This window comes from Grampus griseus, assembly GCF_964374135.1.
Source record: "Grampus griseus genome assembly, chromosome: 2".
NCBI lineage: Eukaryota > Metazoa > Chordata > Mammalia > Artiodactyla > Delphinidae > Grampus > Grampus griseus.
This window is the reverse complement of record NC_139018.1, coordinates 147,973,575-148,000,867: the sequence shown is the minus strand read 5'-3', so window position 1 is coordinate 148,000,867 and position 27,293 is coordinate 147,973,575. Positions and strand designations below refer to the sequence as shown.

The 27,293-nt window shown below is 42.7% G+C and overlaps 1 protein-coding gene across 2 annotated transcripts in view; it reads right to left on the bottom strand.

The window, feature by feature from the left end:
* The window catches only part of WDR37 (WD repeat domain 37), a 58,817-nt gene that overhangs the window by 19,685 nt on the left and 11,839 nt on the right, over positions 1-27,293 (bottom strand). For both annotated transcript variants that reach the window (XM_082649304.1, XM_082649305.1), the window contains exons 3-9: positions 24,597-24,693; positions 21,178-21,273; positions 20,815-20,879; positions 17,373-17,508; positions 16,375-16,446; positions 12,303-12,347; positions 10,098-10,174 (exon numbers count right to left, since the gene is read on the bottom strand). In XM_082649304.1, the coding sequence (XP_082505430.1) occupies positions 10,098-10,174; positions 12,303-12,347; positions 16,375-16,446; positions 17,373-17,508; positions 20,815-20,879; positions 21,178-21,273; positions 24,597-24,693 (588 nt within the window). The remainder of the gene's footprint in view (positions 1-10,097; positions 10,175-12,302; positions 12,348-16,374; positions 16,447-17,372; positions 17,509-20,814; positions 20,880-21,177; positions 21,274-24,596; positions 24,694-27,293) is intronic.

Here is a 27,293-nt window from a genome sequence, read left to right as displayed (position 1 = left end):
AGCAGATGTCATAGGTATGGAAATACATGTCGTGCATACACACACATGGACACACAGCACACGGATGTATGTCATGTATACACACACAATAGAGGGATGTAACCTGAGCCGAGACTAGCCAGCAAAGCTTAAGAAAACCAGTGCTGCCCATCCAAGCACAAGGCTCGGGCTGGGCAGTAATGAGGGAGCACCACCTGCTCTTCCTTTCATGGCAGATCGCGGAGTGGTCCCGGCACCGACCACACCTCAGGTGCATCTCAAATTCAAGCTGGGGTCCCCAGGGAACCTCCAAGCCCTGAGGCAGCAACTTTCAAGCAAGAAAAGTCCCTGCATCCAACACAAACAAAATCCTAAAGAAAATAAAGTCAACCTTACATTCTAAATAAACTATTAAGTTTTTTAATCTAAGTATTATATGTAATAGTCCCTTTGACAAAATTGGTGCTTTTTAAATTTTATTTGGAAAAGGAAATCCATACAACATAAACTCATTTTCTGAACTTTCTGAGCATCAGTCTTCATGCACACCTCTGCCCCGTCCTCCTCCAGTGCTCACTGTTTCTTGAGTGAACGCGTGCATTAAGCACAGCACATGACAGTTTGGAAATTCCACGAGGGAAAAATCTGTGTTAAAATTAAATACATAATACACTGAATTAAAAATGAATTGTTAAGACCACTTATCTAAAGAAAACTCATTCCTACTCATTACTGGAATTCATTAATTACTTACCCCATCTCTAAATAGAACAACATTTAAAAGGATTAAAAAGAGAAAAACTAAAGGAATATTCACAGGCAGAGATATGAAAACTGGAAGATTACTATCATCCTCTAACAATTACAGCCAAAACGTAAATGGAAACCTAACGTTTGCTCGACTATATGAAATCACTCAGTGTCCTCTGCCTGGCGAAACTTCCCCCCACAGGAGCAGCACAGGGAAGGGCTGAGTGTGTGTAGACTCTACAGCAAAAAGCCACCCTCAACAGAAACTAGGAAGATCAAGTCACCAAAAAGGGTAACTAAGACCCTGCATGATTATCCAAAGAAGGTGCATCTGTATCCCACAGGAAAAGCAAGCATGTAACTGAGGGGTTTGTGGTTTAAACCTGTGGATTCATTCTTCTCAACATGCAACCTCTTTTGTTACCAACATTAAAACTTTACACACATGAGACATTCACAGAAAGATAGACAAGATGTAAAGGCAGAGGGCTATGGACCAGATGAAGGAACAAGATAAAACCCCAGAAAAACAACTAAATGAAGTGGAGATGGGCAACATTCCAGAAAAAGAATTCAGAATAATGATAGTGAAGATGATCCAGGACCTCGGAAAAAGAATGGAGGGGGCTTCCCTGGTGGTGCAGTGGTTGAGAGTCTGCCTGCAGATGCAGAGGACATGGGTTCGTGCCCCAGTCCAGGAAGGTCCCACGTGCTGTAGAGCAGCTGGGCCCGTGAGCCATGGCCGCTGAGCCTGCGCGTCCAGAGCCTGTGCTCCGCAACAGGAGAGGCCACAACAGTGAGAGGCCCATGTACCGCAAAAAAAAAAAAAAAAAATGGAGGCAAAGATCGAGAAGATGCAAGAAATGTTTAACAAAGATCTAGAAGAATTAAAGAACAAACAGAGATGAACAACACAATAACTGAAATGAAAAATACACTAGAAGGAATCAATAGCAGAATAACTGAGGCAGAAGAACGGATAAGTGACCTGGAAGACAGAATGGTGGAATTCACTGCTGTGGAACAGAATAAAGAAAAAAGAATGAAAAGAAATGAAGACAGCCTAAGAGACCTCTGAGACAACATTAAACGCAACAACATTCGCATGATATGGGCCCCAGAAGGAGAAGAGAGAAAGGAACAGAGAAAATATTTGAAGAGATTATAGTTGAAAACTTCCCTAACATGGGAAAAGAAATAGCCACCCAAGTCCAGAAAGTGCAGACAGTCCCATACAGGAAAAACCCAAGGAGAAACACGCCAAGACACATAGTAAGCAAATTGGCAAAAATTAAAGACAAAGAAAAATTATTGAAAGCAGCAAGAGAAAAATGACAAATAACATACAAGGGAACTCCCATAAGGTTAACAGCTGATTTCTCAGCAGAAACTCTACAAGCCAGAAGGGAGTGGCATGATATACTTAAAGGGATGAAAGGGAAGAACCTACAACTAAGATTACTCTACACGGCAAGGATCTCATTCAGATTCGATGGAGAAATCAAAAGCTTTACAGACAAGCAAAAGCTAAGAAAACTCAGCACCACCAAACCAGCTCTACAACAAATGCTAAAGGAACTTCTCTAAGTGGGAAACACAAGAGAAGAAAAGGATCTACAAAAACAAACCCAAAACAATTAAGAAAATGGTCACAGGAACATACATATCAATAATTACCTTAAACGTGAATGGATTAAATGCTCCAACCGAAAGACACAGGCTTGCTGAATGGATACCAAAAAAAAGACCCATATATATGCTATCTACAAGAGACCCACTTCAGACCTAGGGACACATTCAGACTGAAAGTGAGGGGATGGAAAGAGATGTTCCATGCAAATGGAAATCAAAAGAAAGCTGGAGTAGCAATACTCATATAAGATAAAATAGACTTTAAAATAAAGAATGTTACAAGAGACAAGGAAGGACACTACATAATGATCAAGGGATCAATCCAAGAAGAAGATATAACAATTATAAATATATACGCACCCAACATAGGAGCACCTCAATACATAAGGCAACTGCTAACAGGTATAAAAGAGGAAATCGACAGTAACACAATAGTGGGGGACCTTAACACCTCACTTACACCAATGGACAGATCATCCAAACAGAAAATTAACAAGGAAACACAAGCTTTCAGTGACAATAGACGAAATAGATTTAATTGATATTAATAGGACATTCCATCCAAAAACAGCAGATTACACTTTCTTCACAAGTGCGCACAGAACATTCTCCAGGATAGATCACATCTTGGGTCACAAATCAAGCCTCAGTAAATTTAACAAATTGAAATCATATCAAGCATCTTTTCTGACCACAATGCTATGAGATCAGAAATCAATTACAGAGAAAAAAACGTAAAAAACACAAACACATGGAGGCTAAACAATACGTTACTAAATAACCAAGAGATCATTGAAGAAATCGAAGAGGAAATCAGAAAATACCTAGAGACAAATGACAATGAAAACATGACAATCCAAAACCTATGGGATGCAGCAAACGCAGCTGTAAGAGGGAAGTTTATAGCTATACAAGGCTACCTCATGAAACAAGAAAAATCTAAAATAAACAATCTAAGCTTACACCTAAAGGAACTAGAGAAAAAAGAACAAACAAAAGCCAAAGTTAGCAGAAGGATAGAAATCATAAAGATCAGATCAAAAATAAATGAAAAAGAAATGAAGGAAATGATAGCAGAGATCAATAAAACTAAAAGCTGGTTCTTTGAAATGATAATCAAAATTGATAAACCATTAGCCAGACTCATCAAGGAAAAAAGAGAGAAGACTCACATCAATAGAATTACAAATGAGAAAGGAGAAGGAACTGACAATGCAGAAATACAAAGGATCATGAGAGATTACTACAAGCAACTATATGCCAATAAAATGGACAACCTGGAAGAAATGGACAAATTCTTAGAAATGCACAACCTTCCGAGACTGAACCAGGAAAAAATAGAAAATATGAACAGACTAATCACAAGCAATGAAATTAAAACTGCGATGAAAAATCTTCCAACAAACAGAAGTCCAGGACCAGATGGCTTCACAGGCAAATTCTATCAAACATTTAGAGAAGAGCTAACACCCATCCTTCTCAAACACTTCCAAAATATAGCAGAGGGAGGAACACTCTCAAACTCATTCTACGAGGCCACCATCACCCTGATACCAAAACCAGACAAAGATGTCACAAAAAAAGTAAACAACAGACCAATATCACTGATGAACATAGATGCAAAAATCCTCAACAAAATACTAGCAAACAGAATCCAACAGCACATTAAAAAGATCATACACCATGATCAAGTAGGGTTTATCCCAAGAATGCAAGGATTCTTCAATATACGCAGATCAATCTATGTGATACACCATATTAACAAATTGACGGAGAAAAACCATATATGATCATCTCAATAGATGCAGAGAAAGCTTTCGACAAAATTCAACACCCATTTATAATAAAAACCCTCCATAAAGTAGGCATAGAGGGAACTTACCTCAACATAATAAAGGCCATATATGACAAACCCACAGCCAACATCATCCTCAATGGTGAAACACTGAAACCATTTCCTCTAAGATCAGGAACAAGACAAGGCTGCCCACTCTCACCACTATTATTCAACATAGTTCTGGAAGTTCTAGCCACAGCAATCAGAGAAGAAAAAGAAATAAAAGGAATCCTAATCAGAAAAGAAGAAGTAAAGCTGCCACTGTTTGCAGATGACATGATACTATACATAGAGAATCCTAAAGATGCTACCAGAAAACTGCTAGAGCTAATCAATAAATTTGGTAAAGGAGCAGGATACAAAATTAATGCAGAAATCTCTTGCATTCCTATACGCTAATGATGAAAAATCTGAAAGTGAAATTAAGAAAACACTCCCGTTTACCACAGCAACAAAAAGAATACCTAGGAATAAACCTACCTAAGGAGACAAAAGACCTATGTGCAGAAAATTATAACACACTGATGAAAGAAATGAAAGACGATAAATAGATGGAGAGATATACCAAGTTCTTGGATTGGAAGAATCAACATTTTGAAAATGACTATACTACTCAAAGCAATTTACAGATTCAATGCAATCCCTATCAAACTACCAGAGGCGTTTTTCACAGAACTAGAACAAAAAATTTCACAATCTGTATGGAAACATAAAAGACCCCGAATAGCCAAAGGTATCTTGAGAAAGAAAAACGGAGATAGAGGAATCAGGCTTGTGGACTTCACACTATACTACAAAGCTACAGTATTCAAGACAGTATGGTACTGGCACAAAAACAGAAATATCGATCAATGGAACAGGACAGAAAGCCCAGAGATAAACCCATGCATATATGGTCACCTTATCTTTGAAAAAGGAGGCAAGAATATACAATGGAGAAAAGATACCCTCTTCAATAAGAGGTGCTGGGAAAACTGGACAGCTACATGTAAAAATGAAATTAGAACATTTCCTAACACCAAACACAAAAGTAAACTCAAAATGGATTAAAGACCTAAACGTTAAGGCCAGACACTATCCAACTCTTAGAGGAAAACACAGGCAGAACACTCTATGACATAAATCACAGCAAGATCCTTTTTGACCCAGCTCCTAGAGAAATGGAAATAAAAACAAAAATAAACAAATGGGACCTAATGATTAACTTAAAAGCTTTTGCACAGCAAAGGAAACCATAAACAAGACGAAAAGATAACCCTCAGAATGGGAGAAAACATTTGCAAATTTAGCAACTGACAAAGGATTAATCTCCAAACTTTACAAGCAGTTCATGTAGCTCAATATCAAAAAAACAAACAACCCAATCCAAAAATGGGCAGAAGACCTAAACAGACATTTCTCCAAAGAAGATACACAGATTGCCAACAAACGCATGAAAGAATGCTCAACAAGAATGCTCAACATCATTAATCATCAGAGAAATGCAAATCAAATCTACAATGCAATATCATCTCACACCAGTCAGAATGGCCATCATCAAAAAATCTACAAACAATAAATGCTGGAGAGGGTGTGGAGAAAAGAGAACCCTCATACACTGCTGGTGGGAATGTAAATTGATACAGCCACTTTGGAGAACAGTATGGAGGTTCCTTAAAAAACTAAAAGTAGAATTACCATACGACCCAGCAATCCCACTACTGGGCATATACCCTGAGAAAACCATAATTCAAAGAGTCACGTACCACAATGTTCATTGCAGCTCTATTTACAATAGCCAGGACATGGAAGCAACCTAAGTGTCCATCAGCAGATGAATGGATAAACAAGATGTGGCACATATATACGATGGAATATTACTCAGCCATAAAAAGAAACAAGATTGAGTTATTTGTAGTGAGGTGGATGGACCTAGAGTCTGTCACACAGAGTGAAGTAAGTTAGAAAGAGGAAAACAAATACCGTATGCTAACACAAATATATGGAATCTGAAAAAAAAAAAAAGGTCATGAAGAGCCTAGGGGCAAGACAGGAATAAAGATGCAGACCTACTAGAGAATGGACTTGAGGACATGGTGGGGGGGATGGGTAAGCTGGGACAAAGTGAGAGAGTGGTAGTGTATATATGGACATATATACACTACCAAATGTAAAACAGATAGCTAATGGGAAGCAGTCGCATAGCACAAGGGAGATCAGCTCAGTGCTTTGTGACCAGCTAGATGGGTGGGATAGGGAGGGTGGGAGGGAGGGAGATGCAAGAGGGAGGAGATACGGGGATATACGTATATGTATAACTGATTCACTCTGTTATAAAGCAGAAACTAACACACCACTGTAAAGCAATTATATGCCAATAAAAATGTTAAAAATAAATAAATAGAGTAGCAAAAAAAAGAAAAAGAGGGAGAGCACTCAAATCAATAAAATTAGAAATGAAAAAGGAGAAGTTACAACAGACACTGCAGAAATACAAAGCATCCTAAGAGACTACTATAAGCAACTCTATGCCAATAAAATGGACAACCTGGAAGAAATGGACAAATTCTTAGAAAGGTATAAACTTCCAAGACTGAACCAGGAAGAAATAGAGAATATGAACAGACCAATCACAAGCAATGACATTGAAACTGTGATTAAAAATCTTCCAACAAACAGAAGTCCAGGACCAGATGGCTTCACAGGCAAATTCTATCAAACATTTAGAGAAGAGCTAACACCCATCCTTCTCAAACACTTCCAAAATATAGCAGAGGGAGGAACACTCTCAAACTCATTCTACGAGGCCACCATCACCCTGATACCAAAACCAGACAAAGATGTCACAAAAAAAGTAAACAACAGACCAATATCACTGATGAATACAGATGCAAAAATCCTCAACAAAACACTAGCAAACAGAATCCAACACATAAAAAGGATCATACACCATGATCAAGTGGGATTTATACCAGGGATGCAAGGATTCTTCAATATACACAAATCAATCAATGTGATACACCATATTAACAAACTGAAGAATAAAAACCATATGATCATCTCAATAGATGCAGAAAAAGCTTTTGACAAAATTCAACACCCATTTATGATAAAAACTCTCCAGAAAGTGGGCACAGAGGGAACCTACCTCAACATAATAAAGGCCATATATGACAAACCCACAGCAAACATCATTCTCAATGGTGAAAAACTGAAAGCGTTTCCTCTAAGATCAGGAACAAGATGAGAATGTCCACTCTCGCCCCTATTATTCAATATAGTTTTGGAAGTCCTAGCCATGGCAATCAGAGAAGAAAAAGAAATAAAAGGAATACAAACTGGAAAAGAAGAAGTAAAACTGTCACTGTTTGCAGATGACATGATACTATACATAGGGAATCCTAAAGATGCTACCAGAAAACTACTAGAGCTAATCAATGAATTTGTAAAGTTGCAGGATACAAAATTAACGCACAGAAATCTCTTGCATTCCTATACACTAATGATGCAAAACCTGAAAGAGAAATTAAGCAAACACTCCCATTTACCACTGCAACAAAAAGAATAAAATACCTAGGAATAAACCTACCTAGGGAGACAAAAGACCTGTATGCAGAAAACTGTAAGACACTGTTTAAAGAAATTAAAGATGATACCAACAGATGAAGAGGTATACAATGTTCTTGGATTGGAAGAATCAATATTGTGAAAATGACTATTACCCAAAGCAATCTAGATTCAATGCAATCCCTATCAAATTACCAATGGCATTTTTTACAGAACTAGAACAAAAAATCTTGAAATTTGTATGGAGACACAAAAGACCCCGAATAGCCAAAGCAGTCTTGAGGGAAAAAAACTGAGCTGGAGGAATCAGACTCCCTGACTTCAGACTATACTACAAAGCTACAGTAATCAAGACAATATGGTACTGGCACAAAAACAGAAATACAGATCAATGGAAAAGGATAGAAAGCCCAGAGATAAACCCACGCACCTATGGGCAACTAATCTATGACAAAGGAGGCAAGGATATACAATGGAGAAAAGACAGTCTCTTCAATAAGTGGTGCTTGGAAAACTGGACAGCTACATGTAAAAGAATGAAATTAAACACTCCCTAACACCACACACAAAAATAAACTCAAAATGGATTAGAGACCTAAATGTAAGACCGGACACTATAAAACTCTTAGAGGAAAACATAGGAAGAACATTCTTTGACATAAATCACAGCAAGATCTTTTTTGATCCACCTCCTAGAGTAATGGAAATAAAAACAAAAATAAACAAATGGGACCTAATGAAACTTAAAAGCTTTTGCAAAGCAAAGGAAACAACAAGCAAGACGAAAAGACAACCGTGAGAATGGGAAAAAATATTTGCAAATGAATCAATGGACAAAGAATTAATCTCTAATATATATAAGCAGCTCATGTAGCTCAATATTAAAAAAACAAACAACCCAATCAAAAAATGGGCAGAAGACCTAAATAGATATTTCTCCAAAGAGGACATACAGATGGCCAAGAAGCACATGAAAAGCTGCTCAACATCACTCATTATTAGAGAAATGCAAATCAAAACTACAATGAGGTATCACCTCACACCAGTTAGAATGGGCATCATCAGAAAATCTACAAACAACAAATGCTGGAGAGGGTATGAAGAAAAGGGAGCCTTCTTGTACTGTTGGTGGGAATGTAAATTGATACAGGCACTATGGAGAACAGTATGGAGGTTCCTCAAAAAACTAAAAACAGAATTACCATATAACCCAGAAATCCCACTACTGGGCATATACCCAGAGAAAACCATAATTCAAAAAGACACATGCACCCCAATGTTCATGGTTGCGCTATTTACAATAGCCAGGTCATGGAAGCAACCCTAAATGCCCAATGACAGACAAATGGATAAAGAAGATGTGGTACGTATATACGATGGAATATTATTCAGCCATAAAAAGGAACGAAATTGGGTCATTTGTAGAGATGTGGATGAATCTAGAGACTGTCATACAGAGTGAAGTAAGTGAGAAAGAGAAAAACAAATATATATTAACGCATACATGTGGAACCTAGAAAAATGGTACAGATGAACTGGTTTGCCGGGCAGAAATAGAGACACAGATGTAGAGAACAAACGTATGGACACCAAAGGGGAAAAGTGGCGGGGCGGTGGTGGTGTGATGAATTGGCTATTGGGATTGACATGTATATACTGATGAGTATAAAATGGATGACTAATAAGAACCTGCTGTATAAAAAAATAAATAAAATTAAATTTTAAAAAAAAGGAAGCAGGCACAAAAAAAAAAAACTTTACCCACATGCAAATGATATCACATGCACCAGTGACATACAGGATTTACCTCACATGAAAGACAAGTTGTCTAAAATCAAATACATAAAATATTAAGAAGTATAACTTAACCATAAAATTTTAAAGAAGTAATGTAAACGTTTAACATTTGTGGAAAGGAAAGTGAAAGCAAACACACCCGGATACAGACAAAGACTCGGCCCTGGTCCGCTCAGCAGCCAGGCTGGGGCCAGCCCTCTGGCTGTGGTGAGTGCTCGCGTCCTGGCTGGCAGGTGTCCTCACATGGCCTCTCCTCGGTGCGTGCAACGAGAAGGTACAGGGAGCCCTCAGGTGCCTCTTCTACAGACACCGATCCTACTGGATCAGGGCCCCACCCTTGTGACCTTATTTGACCTTAATGACTTCCTTAGAGGCCCATCTCCAAATACAGCCTCATGGGGGGTTAGGACTCTACTCTATCTAACCTATGAGTTTTGGGGACACACACATTCGGCCCACAACACAAATTGTAAGTTTATCCTAAAACTCACAAGCATCCAGAACCTACCAACATACCCCATATCGTGCTTTCAGGGTAAGTAAATGTGCTGCTTACACTAGTGTCGGCTGCAGGCTGAGGAGTGGGCAGCTGAACCGCATACCTCCAGACATGGGCGGTCTGATCTCCAGAAGCTGAGGAGAGAAAGAGGGGAAATTACCCGAGGTGCAAACATGCGCTGGCTAGGCTCCTGCTAAATTCTGTACCTGAGGGATTGCAAGTGACTGACTATACTTAAACAGCTACTTCTGAGACTATGTAATGCTACTGAGAATAGCAAAAGTACACAAAGATAATGATTATCTATAAAAATAACCCCCCTTCATCTTAGGGAGGAAAGCTGTGAAGGTTCAGAGAAAATTTACAAGTTGCAGATTTTATTTCCCATCTGGCCAACCTAAGAAAACAGAAACCCAAAATAACTCAAGGGCACGTTCCCATTCACTGAACCTGGATGCGCCCCACAGCTGGCTATGCAGCCCCTGGTACTGAGACCTTGCTATCACCAGCCAGGCCGCAAGGCGATACTTGGACTTGGGAAAAAACAGAGGGCAGGTGAGGGGCACAGGCAGGCCCGCAGACGTGCGAAAGGGCCACCTCCACTGCCCCCACGACAGCACTGTCTGAACCCCACCTTCTCTGCGTGGCTGCACAGCTTCCCCAAGGCAGCAAATGGCGGCACGTGTCTTGTGGCGTCGAATGGATTTAGTGCCTGACCTGCCCATCTCCTTCCGAGTCAGCATCCTGTCCAAACCCCCGTCTGGCGCTCCACTCTCCAGGCCACTACTTTATGTTTCCATTTCCCACTGCAGCTTCCTGACGTGTCTCGATTTCATCCCCTTCATTCCAGCCTGGTTGTCACTGGTCTCCGTCTCTTCCCAACCACAAAACAAATGGCCCACATAACTAGGTTAAACTCCTGGCCTCCTTTACTCCCCAGATGTTGATTCAGGCATCCACTAGCTCTGTGGGGGAGGCCTGTTAAAACTGGACCCTCAAAGGACCCTGCCACCTGACTGACTTGAGTGTAAGAGCACTGATTAGTCCCACTTCTGTCCTCTGTCCTGGGGTAAGCAGAACTGGCCCATGGGCCAAATCCAGGCAGCCACCCACCCTGTAAACACAAACAAGCGTCACTGCCCACTGCCATATCCCCTCATCCGTGCACCATCTCTGCTGCTTCCGTGGCAACGGAGCTGAGCAGCTGTGACTCAGACCGTGTGGCCTCAAGATGAAAACAGTTACTCCTGGTCCTTTACAGAAAAGCTTGCTGACCTCTTATCTAGACAAACACTCGTCCTTCAGGTTACCATCCGTGTCCCCAAAACACCATGGGGGTCCACAGGTGTCAGACAGTTTTATGGAAAAACTCAATATGATAAGGTGTCATTTTATTTTTTCTTAATTTTTATTTTAATTTATTTACTTATTTATTTTTGGCTGTGTTGGGTCTTCGTTGCTGCACACGGGCTTTTTTAAAAAAATTTATTTATTTTTGGCAGCAATGAGTCTTCGTTGCTGCACATGGGCTTTCTCTAGTTGCGGCGAGCAGGGGCTATTCTTCGTTGCGGTGCACGGGCTTCTCATTGCAATGGCTTCTCTTGTTGCAGAGCACGGACTCTAGGTGCATGGGCTTCAGTAGTTGCAGCACACGGGCTCAGTAGCTGTGGCGCATGGGCTTAGCTGCTCCCCAGCATATGGGACCTTCCCAGACCAGGGCTCAAACCCGTGTGCTCTGCATTGCCAGGCAGATTCTTAACCACTGTGCCACCAGGGAAGTCCCTATAATCAAGGTGTTTTTAAACTACGTGAAATGAAGACAAACCCAAGGTACCACAGCTCTTTCCAGGAGAACTGCCTGGGAAGGAGTAAAGATGCGGGCCTGCAGAGAGCCCGACTCGGGGCTGCTAAATTCCTCATCTCTGTGCCGACGGCGTCAGAGAAGCGAGCACATTCCCACAAGCAGGAAGAGCGGGTGGCAGGGACGGGTTTTGTAAAAAGACCTCCAGGAGAACGCGGCCGAGTTCAAGTTGACATTAAAAGTTCACCTAATTTGCAATCCACTACTCATTTAAAAAAAAAAGTACCCCTCAGTATAGTTTTCTTTATTCATTTCTCGTGCAATTTGTAAAATGTCTACTAACGACTAACTTCTGTGGAAGGTGTGGCTAAGCCTGATGCTACTGATGAGAAAGGAATGATGACAGCTGTTTTCAGATCAGCAATAACCGTTCAATAAATAAAAAACCAAAATCAACATACCGGTGAGAGCCAACTGTTCTGATGGATGAAATTTAATGGAATTTACTGCAAAATAAAAATATTACAGAAACAGGTTTAAAATAAGAACATATCAATATTTATTATAATTACAGCATGTATTGCAAAGTTAAATTTAAAAACTAAAGGAACTATGATAGTTCAATATTAAATATCCTAATTCAGTAAACTATGAATAAACACATAAGTTAAAGAGAACAGAGGTAGTGCCACATGCCGGGGCCAAAAAAAAAAGAAGAGAGATACAATACAAAGTAACTAAATATGAATAGGATTAAATATTCTGCTCAAGAATAGGCTACACAGAAAAAGGATATTAATAATCTATTTTTTATACATAGGGAAGTCACCTAGAGTTAAAAATAAACCAGGATAAAAAAAGAAAACATAATTATAACAAGCAGAGGCAGATTACGGTGGTGCACACTGTTTATTGCCTACCCAGCTGCCCACAAGCCCACCCTTCCAAAAACCCAGTCTGTTCTGTTCCATAAGACTCAGGAACTCAGAGAAGGCAAGCCCCTGATGGCCTAGGGACGGTTCGGATCGGAATGGATCGGGACCAGATGAGAACAGTTATGATACCCTCCCAGTCTCCTCTCCAGATGCAGGAATCTGCCCAAGGTGTCCTGGGGAGGCTCCGGCCCCATGACAACACTGCCCGGAGACTGACCGGTCCTGAGCCTGCCTGCCTGCCAAGGAGCTCTCCTCAGGCAGACAACGAGAGGCTGGAAGGGTGGAGGTCACTGTTCCCAGTCGGCAGCTCCCTGTCACCCCAACACATGCCGACCCAAGGCACTGGAGAGCCAGCCCACACCCCCCACAGCCCAGACACAGGACGTACAGGGAGCTTCCCAAACCTCAGCAAGTTCTCTCTTCCACTAAGACTCTGTCAGGTACGCCATTAGATTGATACTTTTCTAAGAATCTGAAAAATGCTAGAAGATGCTCTTTTACCATTAACACTAGACCAGAGAGAACTGTGGGAAGAGCTGGTGAAAACTGTGACTGCCTTAAAAATGTTAAATAGAAAATGCCCCAAATAAACACTACTAACAAACAGTATTAATGCTCCCAATTTCAACCATCAATTGTTACTTTCTGGTGTCTATGTGAACTCCAGCAAATCAGTGTTGCAAGCAGGAACATTTGTAATACTCACAGATGACCACAAGGTTTAAGTGAAGAACGCAGGCAACGTGCTTAGCCAAGAATCTGGCAAACGGTGGGCGCCAATGACCACCAGCTGCAGGGCCAGTTTATTCTCAGTACTGTTCACACAGACGTTAACAGCACAACATCACTACGTGGGGCGGGGGGACCCCAGCATGTGTGGGTGCAACGAGGCCTTAAAGCCCAAAGTCAGCGGGTCGGGCCAACCCACAGCCCCACCAGCAGCTTATTCACAGCACAGCTAATGTCACTCACAGCAGCCACATGAGGAATAGAAGAGAGGGGGCCAGAGACCACAGTTCCTTATAACAAGCTCCAAGATCGTGTGTGTCTAACAAGACACATGCCCCCACCCGGCCGGCTCCACTCGGCTCCCTAACGCCAGGGGTTAGGGGGTGCGTGGGGGGAAAGGGCACAAACCTTGGGCACCTCCTCTCTGGAGGCAGCTCCGCCAGTCCACAGGTGGGCACATTCTGCTCAGAGGACCCAAGAGGAAGGAGGCAGGCACTAGGCACGTCAACCCACCTGCAGGGAGCTGTGCTGATTAAAAACCCCAGGGCTCCACACTCCCCTGTTACAGTAACTCAGTCACACTATCAGCACCACCAGGTGGAAAAAGCAAAAGCAGGGCGTAAACACGACAAAGACAGTGCCCAAAGCAGCCTGTGCTCTGCTCTCTCCTCAGACTCCTCTAAGTGCATGACAAGTCTAGAAAGAAACAGGCACAAACTCATAGCAACAGAGACGGAAGACAGTGAGAAGAGGCACCCGGGAAACGCCAGGGTGCAAACACACGGGTGACCACAGGGGGCCAACAGGACACAGGGGTGATGGCACCTGAGTGGACACGGGGGTGATTGCAGGTGACTGAGTGGACATGGGGGTACATTTCTAGACCGCCAAGTCCCACCAAATGTCCAACACAATGCTTTTGTAAGAAGACCTAAAAGACAAATCCTAAAGTCTTCCAGAGACAAATATCCAACTGCCTATGAAGGACCAAGATTCAAAAGAGCATTATTAGACTTTTAATATCAATTCTGAAAGCTATGAAAAAACAAGTCAGGGACTTCCCTGGTGGCGCAGTGGTTAAGAATATGCCTGCTAATGCAGGGGACACAGGTTCAATCTCTGGTCTGGGAAAATCCCACATGCTATGGAGCAACTAGGCCCGCATGCCACAACTACTGAGCCCACACGCCACAACTACTGAAGCCCACATACCTAGAGCCCGAGCTCCGCAACAAGAGAAGCCCCTGCTCACCGCAACTAGAGAAAGCCTTTGCGCATCAACAAAGACCCAACACAGCCAAAAATAAATAAATTTATAAGAAATAAAAAATTTTAAATTTTTTAAAAAGAAAAAAACAGGTCAGCAGAGCACTATCTTCATTTTCAAAGAAAAGTACTTCCTACATAGAAGACTATACTCGGCCAAACTACCCATCAAGTGTAAAGGTAAAATACATTCTTCAAGCATTTTACAGTCTCAAAATTTTTCCTGTAAGACCCTTTAAGAAGGAAGCTACTGAAAGACAGGCTTCCCTGGAGAAAGAGAAAGAACAGGGTCCAGAAGACAGGAGGTAACGGAGGACAGAGGTGGAGAGAAAGCCCAGGAGGACAAAGGAGGTAGACTGCAGGCATCTGTGCTACAGTCCTGGGCACCAACTGTCAGAGGGAGGGGAGGCTTCAGGGAGGGGCCAGAGTGACAGCAAAGGAACACAGACATGCAGGGAATGCCACATTTCAGGCAGATCTGCACGAAACAAGACCAAAATAAAAGGCCACTTTTCCCTTCAGAGGAAGCAAAACTGGGGATTGCAAGTAAGGTACGTGCTTGGGAGCTGTGAACTATATGGATGCAGCCACAAGTAGGTAAAACCTGAACATCCATTTAAATGGAAGTTGAGCCGTAACCATTTCACGATGACAAGGAGCACAGAGGGATGGAGGGAGGAAGTGAGCCAATCTCCTTCTCCTTAATAAGAGTCACTTCCTTGTAGAAAACTCCAAAATTAAGAAATAATAAGATAGACTAGTTTTTTAAATAGAAGAAAAAAGCAAACTATTTAAAACCGTTAAAAGTGATCACCTTTTGAGAAGTGAAAATGAGGAGTGAGGAGGGATGAGCAGGAGACTGCTGTGAATTTTTTATACAGGCTGGCTAACACTTTAATGTTTAGGTTGTCTATTTAGCCTGTCACATCCACTGCAGGCAGCAGCAGCCACCCAGACACAGACCTGGGGGAAGACAGTGGGTCCCAGCTGGAGGGGACGGCAGATGAGGCAGGAGTGTATGTGGGGCGGGGACATTCCATGTGGAAAGGTAGGAGCTGGTTCTCACGCTGAGGCGACAGGGACAGACGAGAGCAGGTACCCTAAGAGAAGGAGGAGCCTGGCCACGGTCCTGACAGGACAGCAGGTACTCCCTCCCCCAACAGGACGGAAGACACGCAGAGGAAAGGGTTTCACCCAAGTCCGTGGAGGCGGAGGGCGGACACCACTGCAAAGCCTGTCAGCAGGGGTGAGGGGTGAGTGAGCCGGGGGGCAGCGTGGCACATGGCCTGGAGCCGGGGCGCTGGGAGGAACAGAGACACCTGCCCACCAGTGCCCACAGGAAAAAGCCACATCCACACCCACCAGGATCCCAGGGGCTGACGCACAAAGCACCTCTGCACCGAGGACCCTCCCAATGGAACACAGTTCATGATGCTAGTGCACATGTTCCAGTTCCAAAGTGTGCACAGGTGGCCAGCTTTCTACGCCACCCTTGGGACAACGCTGTTCAGGGAGCTGAGCTGCCCCTTCGTGAAGCTCACACAGTCAGAGGCAGAGGCCTGGCCCTCCCTGGGAGAGGACGCCCCGTGGTCCCACTGCTCACCTGACCCCACGTGGCCCGTGTACTTGGCGAGGCTCCGCCCCGTCTCAATGCTCCAGAGCAGAGCCGTGTGATCTGCAAGATTGAAACGAACATGAGTGAGCTGCCGATTTTATGGTCTTTTTAATAAAAGAGGAAGATAAAAATTCTAAAACTGAGAAGTTACATCACCACCAGTACCTCGTGCAACTGTGCTCAAACTCCTCTGTGATCCAACTGATCCGAGAGGATAGGAGGCCGGTGACCCATCCGAGGCCACAGAACCAGCAGGGGGAACCTAGAGACCTGAATGCCTAGGCACTGTGCACTGCCGGCACCAGGCTGGGGACTTGGGACACAGCGGTCACTTGAGTCAAGGGCTCGTTATTTTGTTGAAATATTAAGACTTTTCAGAATATCAAAAGCTATATTCAAATGCAAGTAGCATCCAAATCCAGTTACAAATTATTTGAGATAATACATGCTCTTTGGACCTCTCCTCTCTGGGCACAGTAATAAAAAGATAAAAAGGAGACTTAATAAGGGAAACCTGAAACAAAATGCCGATTATCCAAGTGAGATTTCAGAAATATCAGAAAAGGGTCTCTGTATTCTTTTCTGAAACTGTAATTTCCAAAACAATCTGGGGTGCTCACATATGAACACAGTCTTAAACAAAAGAAAGAACTTTCTTCATCATTCTAATGACATTAGCATTTCCTATTTCCACTATAAAAGGTAGGAGCTAGTGAGTAACTTTTCACAGGCTGGCAGTCATTTTCCACAAGTGAGCACATTTTTAATTTTAGGAATTTTTTCCTGAAGGATTATTAGGTTACGCACCTTAACTAGCTCTCAAAAGCATCTCCTCTCCAATGACGAGAAAGGGGGGGGTCTCTCTAACACCACCCTGGGGCTCCTGACGGCGGACTCCTCTACATGCTTAGGTTTCAACGCCACTCGGCCACTTCTGCTTCCAGGGCAGGCCACGGCTGCCAGCAGTGAGGCTGGTGTGGACTCACCGGCAGACGCGGTCCCCAGCACCACAGGCTGCGTCCTCGCCACACTGACGTCCCAGATGCCATCCCTGTGGCCGATATACTCCTTCACGAGCTGGCACACTGCCCTGGACGTGGTGGTCTTGAAGCTGGAGACGATCTGAAATTGTGATGGTAATTTACTGAGCGAATGTGTTTAAGTTAAAAAAAAATAAGACAGCATGTCTTGAAGATGCATAAATCACTGAATAGAAAATTTTAAATGTTACAGCAACACAACATAGGTGCAGCTGGATCTCACACAGCAGGAAGAAAGTCCTTATGAAGGCCTCGGAAGAGCCCCACGATCCCCCCACTTCCAATGCTTGCCTACCTGTGTACCTTACACGTCCTCTCTCACAAATCCAAACCATCAGACAAAATATCCAAATTTTAAAAAAAAAAAAAAAACTTAGGAAGGTATACCCCAAACCCTTAACGCTAATTATTCTTATTATTTGGGAACTTGTGCTTTTTTATTTTTGGTAATTCATACCAACCACATATTATCAGGAGGAAAAGAGTCCAAGGCAGGGGAGGAAACAAAAGACAACACTTGTAATAGATGAGGTTACTGAGCATGGGCTCGGCACCGGCCCTGCACTAGGAAAGGGCTGTCGCTCTGCTCCTGTATGACACAAACAGCAAATAATTCTCACTTTCTTTTGTAAGTGCACGAGGAAGATGCTAATTAAACACAAAGAGTTTGGTTTCTAAACTGTCTAAGATAAAAGATGGCTTTTCAGCTTTTAATTAAATTAGAATAATTAAATTAATCAGAATACTGAAACCGTAAAATCAAGTGAAAAAGAAAAATGGGTGGTATTACAGAGCTGTTTTAAACACTGATTTATTAGCAAAGCCCTAAAAATGTATCTAAATTTATTTTTAGTATAAAGGCTTAAAACACAATCCACTGTTCCACCACCTCAGGATGAGCCTTCAAACGATTCCTGATACAGTGAAAGACTAAAACAGATGCACAACGGAGAGACCCACTCTTCCACAAGTTAAATAAACAGGGTCCACTGACTGGGTTTAAATTTAAAAGAAGGGCAGGATACAATATGAGTTTCCAAAAGAAAGAAGGCCTTGCTCAACCTCACACCCTCACCTTCCTCTTCCTTCTGAAAGCTCATATCCCACCCAATCCGGCAACACCATGCGGTCCCTCCACAAGGAAAAGTGCTTTTGTGCCTCTGGTGCCCTTCAGACGCCTTTAGGAGGGGCAGGGGCAAAGCGCACGGTGAGCGGTGGGAAGCTTCCCAGACAGCACTGTTACGAGACACAAACCGCCCCGACTCGACCAGCAGAAACTGGGGTCACGGCCAACATTCCGGTCATGGCCAAGCCTCATGCCGACTGCATTTCCAGAGGAGTATGGGGAGAGGGCATGCAGTTGATGATACTGCGCAAACGGTCTCAGGTGCTGCTTCCAGGTGTCCGTCATACTCTGACCACCTATGAACTACTTTAAAAATGTGGACTCAGACACAACTGCAAAGAGGCCCACAAGACAGACTGAATTACTCCCAGGGAACATTTGTGATGGAAAAGCAGAAGGATGCTTCTGAATTATTCTGCACTGAGATACAACTTAAAGTGCTCTAAAAAACCAAAACAGGCTTTTTCACAGCAAAAGATACTTATCTTTATAAAAACCTGTGTGAACAATTTCACAAGTTCCTATAAAGTGGTTGGCCGGTTAGAATGTGGCGCTGTCCCAACAGGCCTTAGAGCTGAGTCCCAGGCCCCCAGGAAGGGTGGCTCTGCGGGGGAGTGAGAAGCCTTCCCGGCTCCACTATGAGAACTCACCCTGTGGCCAGGGCAAAACACGCCAGATCTCCATGTTCACCTTCACTCTTTAAGATGGGTGCACAGTGCTATGAAGATGGTTTTTTCTAATCCAGATGAATTTTTAGTTTCTAAAATGACTGGGGCTTTAAATATGTCTAACACATTCTTTTAAAGCAATTATTGTACATATTTTTACCTTTGCCCAATTCTTAAGTTTTACTACTCATGGTAAGGGGTAACTCTATATAATCCTTTCTTCCTCTACTTCAGAAATGATCACAGGGAATTCCCTGGTGGCGGAGTGGTTAAGAATCCACCTGCCAATGCAGGGGACACGGGTTCGAGCCCTGGTCCGGAAGATCCCACCTGCCACAGAGCAACTAAGCCTGTGTGCCACAACTACTGAGCCTGTGCTCTAGAGCCTGTGAGCCACAACTACTGAGCCCGCATGCTGCAACTACTGAAGCCTGCACACCTAGAGCCCGTGCTCCTCAACAAGAGAAGCCTCCACAATAAGAAGCCCGAGCACCACAACGAAGACCAAACACAGCCAAAAATAAATAAAATTGAAAAAAAAAAGGAATGATCACAAAGTTTTGGAATTCTAAGACCATACACTGTATACATAAACTGGAATAAACAATATAATTCAAAACAATATAACAAGAAGTTAGATAAGGAAGAACATAACCCCACTTGACATTTTAAAGAAGTAGTTTAATGTTAATTTATTAAAAACTGCAAAACTACTAAGTATAAGCTAGATAATACAGAATAAAAAAATTTTAATTAGCCACTTACACTCTAGAGTAATCAAAGGAAACACAAAAAGTCAGCAATATTCAGATTTTTAAACAACAAAAAATTACCAAAGACTTTCAAATAAGCAGAAATAGCGTAAGACTGAAGCTGCTCCTTGAATTGCAGTTCATCTCACTGTGGATATCATAAGTAACTTTAAGCTGAAGAGAGCAAATTGGAAAAGTAAAAAGCTAACATTAACTATAGCCTTCACAGCAGACTCACCACAAATTTCAACTTTTTTCTAAGGTTTAGCAAAAGTAATGTACACTCATTAAGGTTAGGTGATTAATTTATCTTTTGTTTATTCCAAATACTCCAACGTGGTGATGCACACAAAATTACCTCAAAATATTACTTCATAACAGTACTCCCCCATAGATAAATTAATTCCCAAATAATTAAGTCTTTGCCACTTTAAGAATGTCAGAAGAAGATAATTTTTAAAAAAGCAAAATATGACAAATATCTCTATTTGCCTTGGACACAGACCTTCATTTCTTGATCATACTTAGAAAATTAAAGAAGCGGTGAACTAAAATGTAACTATAGCTCAGAACGTAAGTTCCACTGCTTTATACCCATTTATTAGCTTCTCCAAATTCAGAATCTCCATATCAAGCCAAATAACAATACAAAATGTACTTTCCCACAAAAAAAAACCACACTAACACATAATGTATCAGCCGCAGTAACAAAGGTAATGTCCAGGTGTCTATGCACTGTGGCCACTTAACATCGACAATACTCCTTTTAAAAATTAGGTTTCTCTCTATCGCACATATGTGCACACCCTACATACACGTGACAGGTTGAGAGCCACACGTACCTTGCTGGTGGAGGCCTTGTAGGTAGTCTTCAGTTTCTGAGAAAGCTGGCTGGTACTGTGACTGGCTGCAGAGACACAGAACCAACCGTCAAGACAATCACACAACCAAAGCACCATGAACGTCAGAGCTGGGACAGGGAGACAGCTCGCCCCACCTTCTGTTCCACACAGGAAGACAATGCAAGCCAGGGGCATGGGACATGGGGCTTCCCGAAACCTCCTCTTCCTTCTACACCCACACCCAAATTACATTATTCCAAGTCCTGATGACTGCAGAAAGGAAGTGAGTCCTGTCCTCCACTAAATTCCAAACTCCCTCCGAGCGTAATGTGTAGGGCGAGTCCTGTGGGAAGGCAGCCTTACCTTTGGTTTTGAGCTGGCCCTTACTCAGCTCTGCCCCATCGATTGCTTGTCCTTCGGCAGCTAAACGGTCATTAAGAGTCTCGATTTCTCTGCGCACTGAAAAGTAAAACATGTACTTTTGATGTATATTCACCAAATCCAAAAGTGAACACATAAAAATGTTATACATTAGTACTGTCTAAACAAACACAGGAATGATATCCCAGTAAACAAGGTCACATTTACAGAGTTCCAAAAAACTCAAGACATCATTCCAAAATTAAAAAGCCCACCACACTTCCCACACCAGAAAGACCTTGTGCTATCGGGTCCTCAAGCAGGGCTCTTGGATTTCAACATAGTTCGTGTCCTTTGTACTTTATTCAATGCACTTAAAAATGTTATTCTGACACTGTCCAAAACTCAATGAAACACTTACAATCTAGCTGAGAATACTGAAATTGGGGGGAAAAAATATACAATAACAAAACCTAACTATTGTTGCCTGGCACCACAGAGCACAGTGAGGATTATATACCTCAAAGATTAAAAATTCAAGGGGAAAAAAAAAAAAAAAAAATTAACATTTGGGAGTTCCCTGGCGGTCCAGTGGTTAGGACTCGGCGCTCTCACTCTCAGGGCCCAGTTCAATCCCTGGTCAGGGAACTGAGATCCCATGAGCCGCGCATGCAGCCAGCACTTGGGCTCTGTGCCTGACGCTGCCCAGGCTGCCCACGGTGTGCTGAGGCTACAGGGAGGGCAGGGAGGGCGGGGAGGGTGGTGTGGAAGGAAGGCCGAGGGCAAAAGGCTCGGAACAGATCCAGCCTGAGCATTTGGACATGTTCACAGGCAGCAGGAAGCCACCAAAACCATTAAGCAACTGACAGTGTAAACTCCAAGTACCTCCAGCATTAGTTGTTTGTAGCCCTATAGTTTTTCTTGAACAAACTGCATCAACTCATAAAACATAAGGCCTTAGATCACAATGGAAATTCAGTAATACCTGGGTTGCTACAACTCTGATAACAAACCCTTAAAATCAGATGCAGTACACGGTACCTAATTTTTATTTGATAAAAAGTTGGCATAATTACTCACTCTGTAAATTTTCAAGGTGGACTTATAAGAGAATCCAATATTAAAACATTAAATTTTCCAACAGCAAAGTTTAAATGACACAGGATTACACTGTCTTCACCACTGATCCACACCAATTACTTCCAGAGTGAAAAATATTTTAACAATGCAAATGCTATTTATTAGTATTCAATTTTTGGAAACAACTTAAAAAACATGAAAATCCTGATTATGATTACATTTGCATGATATAAATTTTATAAACACAAGCTCTATAAAAATAACAAAAACTGGACTTTCCTGGTGGCGCAGTGGTTAAGAATCCGCCTGTCAATGCACGGCACACGGGTTTGAGCCCTGGTCCGGGAAGATCTCACATGTCACAGAGCAACTAAGCCCATACACCACAACTACTAAGCCTGCACTCTAGAGCCCGCGAGCCACAACTACTGAGCCCGCGTGCCACAACTACTGAAGCCCACACGCCTAGAGCCTGTGCTCCGCAGCAAGAGAAGCCACTGCAATGAGAAGCCCGCGCACAACGAAGAGTAGCAACTAGAAAAAGCCTACACACAGCAACGAAGACCCAACGCAGCCAAAAATAAATAAATAAATTTTAAAAAATTATTTAAAAAAAAATAACAAAAACTGAAGATAATGGAACAGTGAGAGGGTAAAGAAGGACAGGTTCATTTCCCAACGCTTGACAGTGAAGCATAAATGCATGTGGCCTAAGGCTGACATGGCTAAAATAGAAGATTATTTCAATTTACAAAAATTATCATGACCAAGAAGCCAAGGCAGCCCACAGACGGACCCTGCCTTTCTGACCTCTGCTTTCTTAATTGTGGCCGTGAATGCCGGCTACCAGCTCCAGAGACACATGGAGAAAATTCCCCATCCCTCCTCTTAGGATTTGATGATCTGGCTGCCAGGACAGGACGACATGCAGGAGAAAGGAAGGACAGCTGGCGTGGGGAAAATCATTCCCAGGGAAAAGCAGTTAGAAAAACCTTTCATCAAAAACTGCTATGGGGCTTCCCTGGTGGCACAGTGGTTGAGAGTCCACCTGCCGATGCAGGGGACACGGGTTCGTGCCCCGGTCTGGGAAGATCCCACATGCCGCGGAGCGGCTGGGCCCGTGAGCCATGGCCGCTGAGCCTGTGCTCCGCAACGGGAGAGGCCACGACAGTGAGAGGCCCGCGTACCGCAAAACAAACAAACAAACAAACAAAACTGCTATGGTGAATGACACAGGTAATGGATCAGTCGTGCCAGGGACTTCCCAACCTGCCCAACTCTAAACTAGCATCCGGGCAGCATCCCTGGATTCAGAGAAAGTGGAAGTCTCTGTATCAAAATCACTGCTTAAGTGTTAAGGCTGGAAAGTTGGAAAGTACGTCCTTAAAACTTAACAGACATTTAAAAAAAGAGGATAAAGTCCAAAACAAAACAAAAATTATCGTGAGAAGAACTAAAAGCAAAATATGCAGAAAATGTTTTCCTTTGCAGTGTGGGATGGGCCTATAGGCAGGGGGTAAAGGTAGATCTTTCCTTCTTACACTGCTTGACTCTTTAAGCAAATGAATACATTGTTTCTAAAATTTAAAAAAAAAAATCTAAAGCCAAGCTAATTAAAAATTCTTTTGATTTACCTTTAATAAGTCAAACAGATAACACACACATTTTAGGAAGTTCTCTAAACACAGTATATTTTAAAGAAATGAATCAATGTTTTCTTAATTTATAGTATACTTTGTGTAGGGAAAGTTATAAGATGCATTCGTTCTTCATAAAGTCATAATTCAGATTGCCAGGTGTGGTCAGCAGAATACTGCCTGCCCCAAAGATAACCTGTGAACACATGACCTGGTGGCAAAGGAGCCCTGCAGGTGTGACTGAAGTGAAGGACCTCTGATGGGAGATGATGCTGTGTGACCCAGGCGGCCCATCCTTCCCACGTGTCCCTAGGAGTAAATCAGAGATGGACAAGGAGGACTCTGCCTGCCACTGATGGCTTTGAAGATAAAGAGGAAGGAAGGCCATCGAGCCAAGGACAGGGGGAATGCCAGCAAGATGGGGGCCTCTGTCTTCACACCACAGGGAACTGAGATCACAACCCAAACCAGCAGGAGACACACTCCTCCTCATGCTCCAGAAGGAGCACAGCTCTGCCAACACCCTGACTTGAGTGTGCAGAGCAGTCAGATAATAAACGTGTGCCATCCTGAGCCCCTACAGTTTGTCAAAGCAGAACAGAAAAGGAATACAAAGGTGAATGTCTACCCACAAATTAAACTCTCAAATATTTGTATGGAGAAGTGAAAAGTTATAACAGTATTTAAAATAAGAGAGATACTCACATTCTAAGTTTTCAATATAAAGGTTTTCAAATTCTCTTTCTATTTGACCAAACAGTTCCAAAAGAGTACTGCGAACCGAGGAAGGCAGTTTAGAATCCTGTAGAAAAAGAAGATTCTGCTTAAAAGGAACGAAAGAGTGAACGAGAAACTCTGACACCAAGCACCAATATAATTTTTCCAAAGTGAATTATTTAAACTCTTATTTTACATCTTTACATATTTTATTTCTTATACATAAACACTCAAAGAACTTAAAGTTTCTAATTTCTACAGATGAAACTAAAATCAAATTGTATAAATGGCTACCCAAGATGGCATGAGATTTAAGACCAAGCATGTCTTCAAACATGTAACTTCCTTTCACAAGGAAAGAAACAAGCATACCTTATTCAAAAACTCCCAAATTTGTAGAAAATGAAGTTATAAAAAGCCTTTAAGCTCTAGAATATGGTATTATAAATTAATTTTAATAAGCTGTTTACTAATAGAAGATGTACCTTACAGTCCTCATGTTCACTGTGCTTCAAGCAAAATAAATTGGATCATTTCCTGTAACTCTACTCAATACCTAGAAGATTGTTGTAAGGAGGGAAAAGAACCCTCAGCTGTAAGAGCAAAACGTGTATCGGCTAAATGAAAACACCCACGTGGAAGCTCCCAGGCCTTCGCAGGTGCTCTGCCCACCACCAGCACCCTGCCCCCACCAGGCAGGAAGTCAAAGGAAGCAGCAGCAGCAGCTTCCTGGGCCCGGTGTCCTAAGCACCAACTGTGTTCTTAGGCACTCACTTTCCAGGCACTGCTGGTACTGACAGAGGCTATGTTCCACTCCAACCTCCTGAGAGTGCGGCCTAGACAATATTTTGTATGTGCCCCACCCTACCACTTAAGAGTTATTTTCAAACGAAATTCTTAAAAGATATTTCTAAAATAATGTTTCAATGGTTAACTGATGCCAATGTAATTTTCCAAGTGAGTTTTCAAATTTATATGCAGCATAAACTTTTTGATGTTTAATGAGTTGCAAATACAAAAATAAGACATAATGTTTATTAAATCCTTTCTCAGATTAACTTCTTAGGAAGATAGGAATTTTAGGCAAAATGATCTGTAATGATACCAACGTTTAGCAACATGTTTTGAAATAATCACAGTACATGAACATCAACTTTACAAGCTACTTAAAGATATGTGACGCCACTTGTTTAAAAATTCAATCTGGGAGAATTGGTGATAAGCCTCTCTCAACAACCCTCTAAAATACCAATGAAAAAAAAGAAACGACATCTTAAAATAACAACGAACGCAAAATAAACCATCACGATTAACGTCTGACACCCTGTCCACCTGCCTGTGGCCTCCCCCTGCCCATTCTCCCGCACCCCTCATCCACTTAGCCCTCCTCAAGGGGGCGGGGGCGGCACCAGTTGAGAGCCTTGTGGGCCCCTCCCAAGGCCAATCTCCTCTTCTGTGTATCAATTCCTACTCACCTACCCTCACAGTATTTAATGTTAAGATCATTATTCAGCAACTGAAACGTTACCTTTACTTCGAATGGTAAATGCAGCTTCATGTAAGATGTAATTGTAAAGGGAGACAATGTCAGCATTAACTTCACTTGATAAAATAAAGACAATCAAGGAGACGTGCAGTGAAAGGGGAACTTCTCGACCAGAGGCAAGCGGAGCACAGCCCAGCTCTGCGGTTGCCCCCAAGTGAGAGGTGCTGAACTTCTGGTATCATTTGAGAAAACTCATGACACAAAAGCTACGATTCAGTAAAGTTCTAAAAGAATCTGTGTTTTGTCACAGCCGACGTGAAAGAGGAGGCAGGAGGCCCCTTTCCCGGCCTCAGTTGATGCTTCCCGGTGTAGACACGGGCCTCCCACCTCTGAGCCAAGCACCAGTGCCTCAAATGCTTCCGACTCGTGAATCCAAGACACAAAATTCCCATAAAGACTCCCCAAGAACTGACAGCTTGACTGCAGCCCTGTCTAGGGTAATGACCTACGGCTCCACTCAGATGCCCTGATCATTGGCCTCTCGCACCCGAAGTCTGCCCCTTGCCTACCATGCCAAGTGCCCATGCCCAACGCCCTCACCACCGTCCTGCTGCCACGGAACTGGGCAGAGCACCCCCACCAGCCCACAAGGGAGCTCCTCGTCCACCAGCAGGCACCGACCCGCCCGCAGGGTTCTGAATGACCCTCATAAAGGGTTACCCCAAGATGCAACTACCTGCTGGCTCTACATCACAACGGGGACAGTGCAGAAGGCCCTGAGAACATGGTGTTACCAACAGAAGATGCCAGCAGACACGGCTGTAGAATTGTCACTGCTTGAAATTTAAGTAAATCTAACAACTTAAAAGTATCTTAGACTACCTGCACTATCCAAGGGGGTAGCCAACAGACACATTTGACTAAATTTAAAAGTAAGTTAATTACAATTTTTTAAATTCCTCAGTCCCACTAGCCACATGTGGCTCTTGGTTCCCATATGTGATAGCACAGATCTACAACATTCCATCACAGAAGTTCCACTGCACAGCTCTGATTCAAACATTCCTTATGAGAAGAGATCAGAACACAGACACCCACAGAAGGGCGACCTTGTGAGGACACAGGGAGAAGATGGCATCCACACCCAGGAGAGAGGCCTCAGGAGGACCAACTTGCCCACACCTGGACCTCCAGCTTTC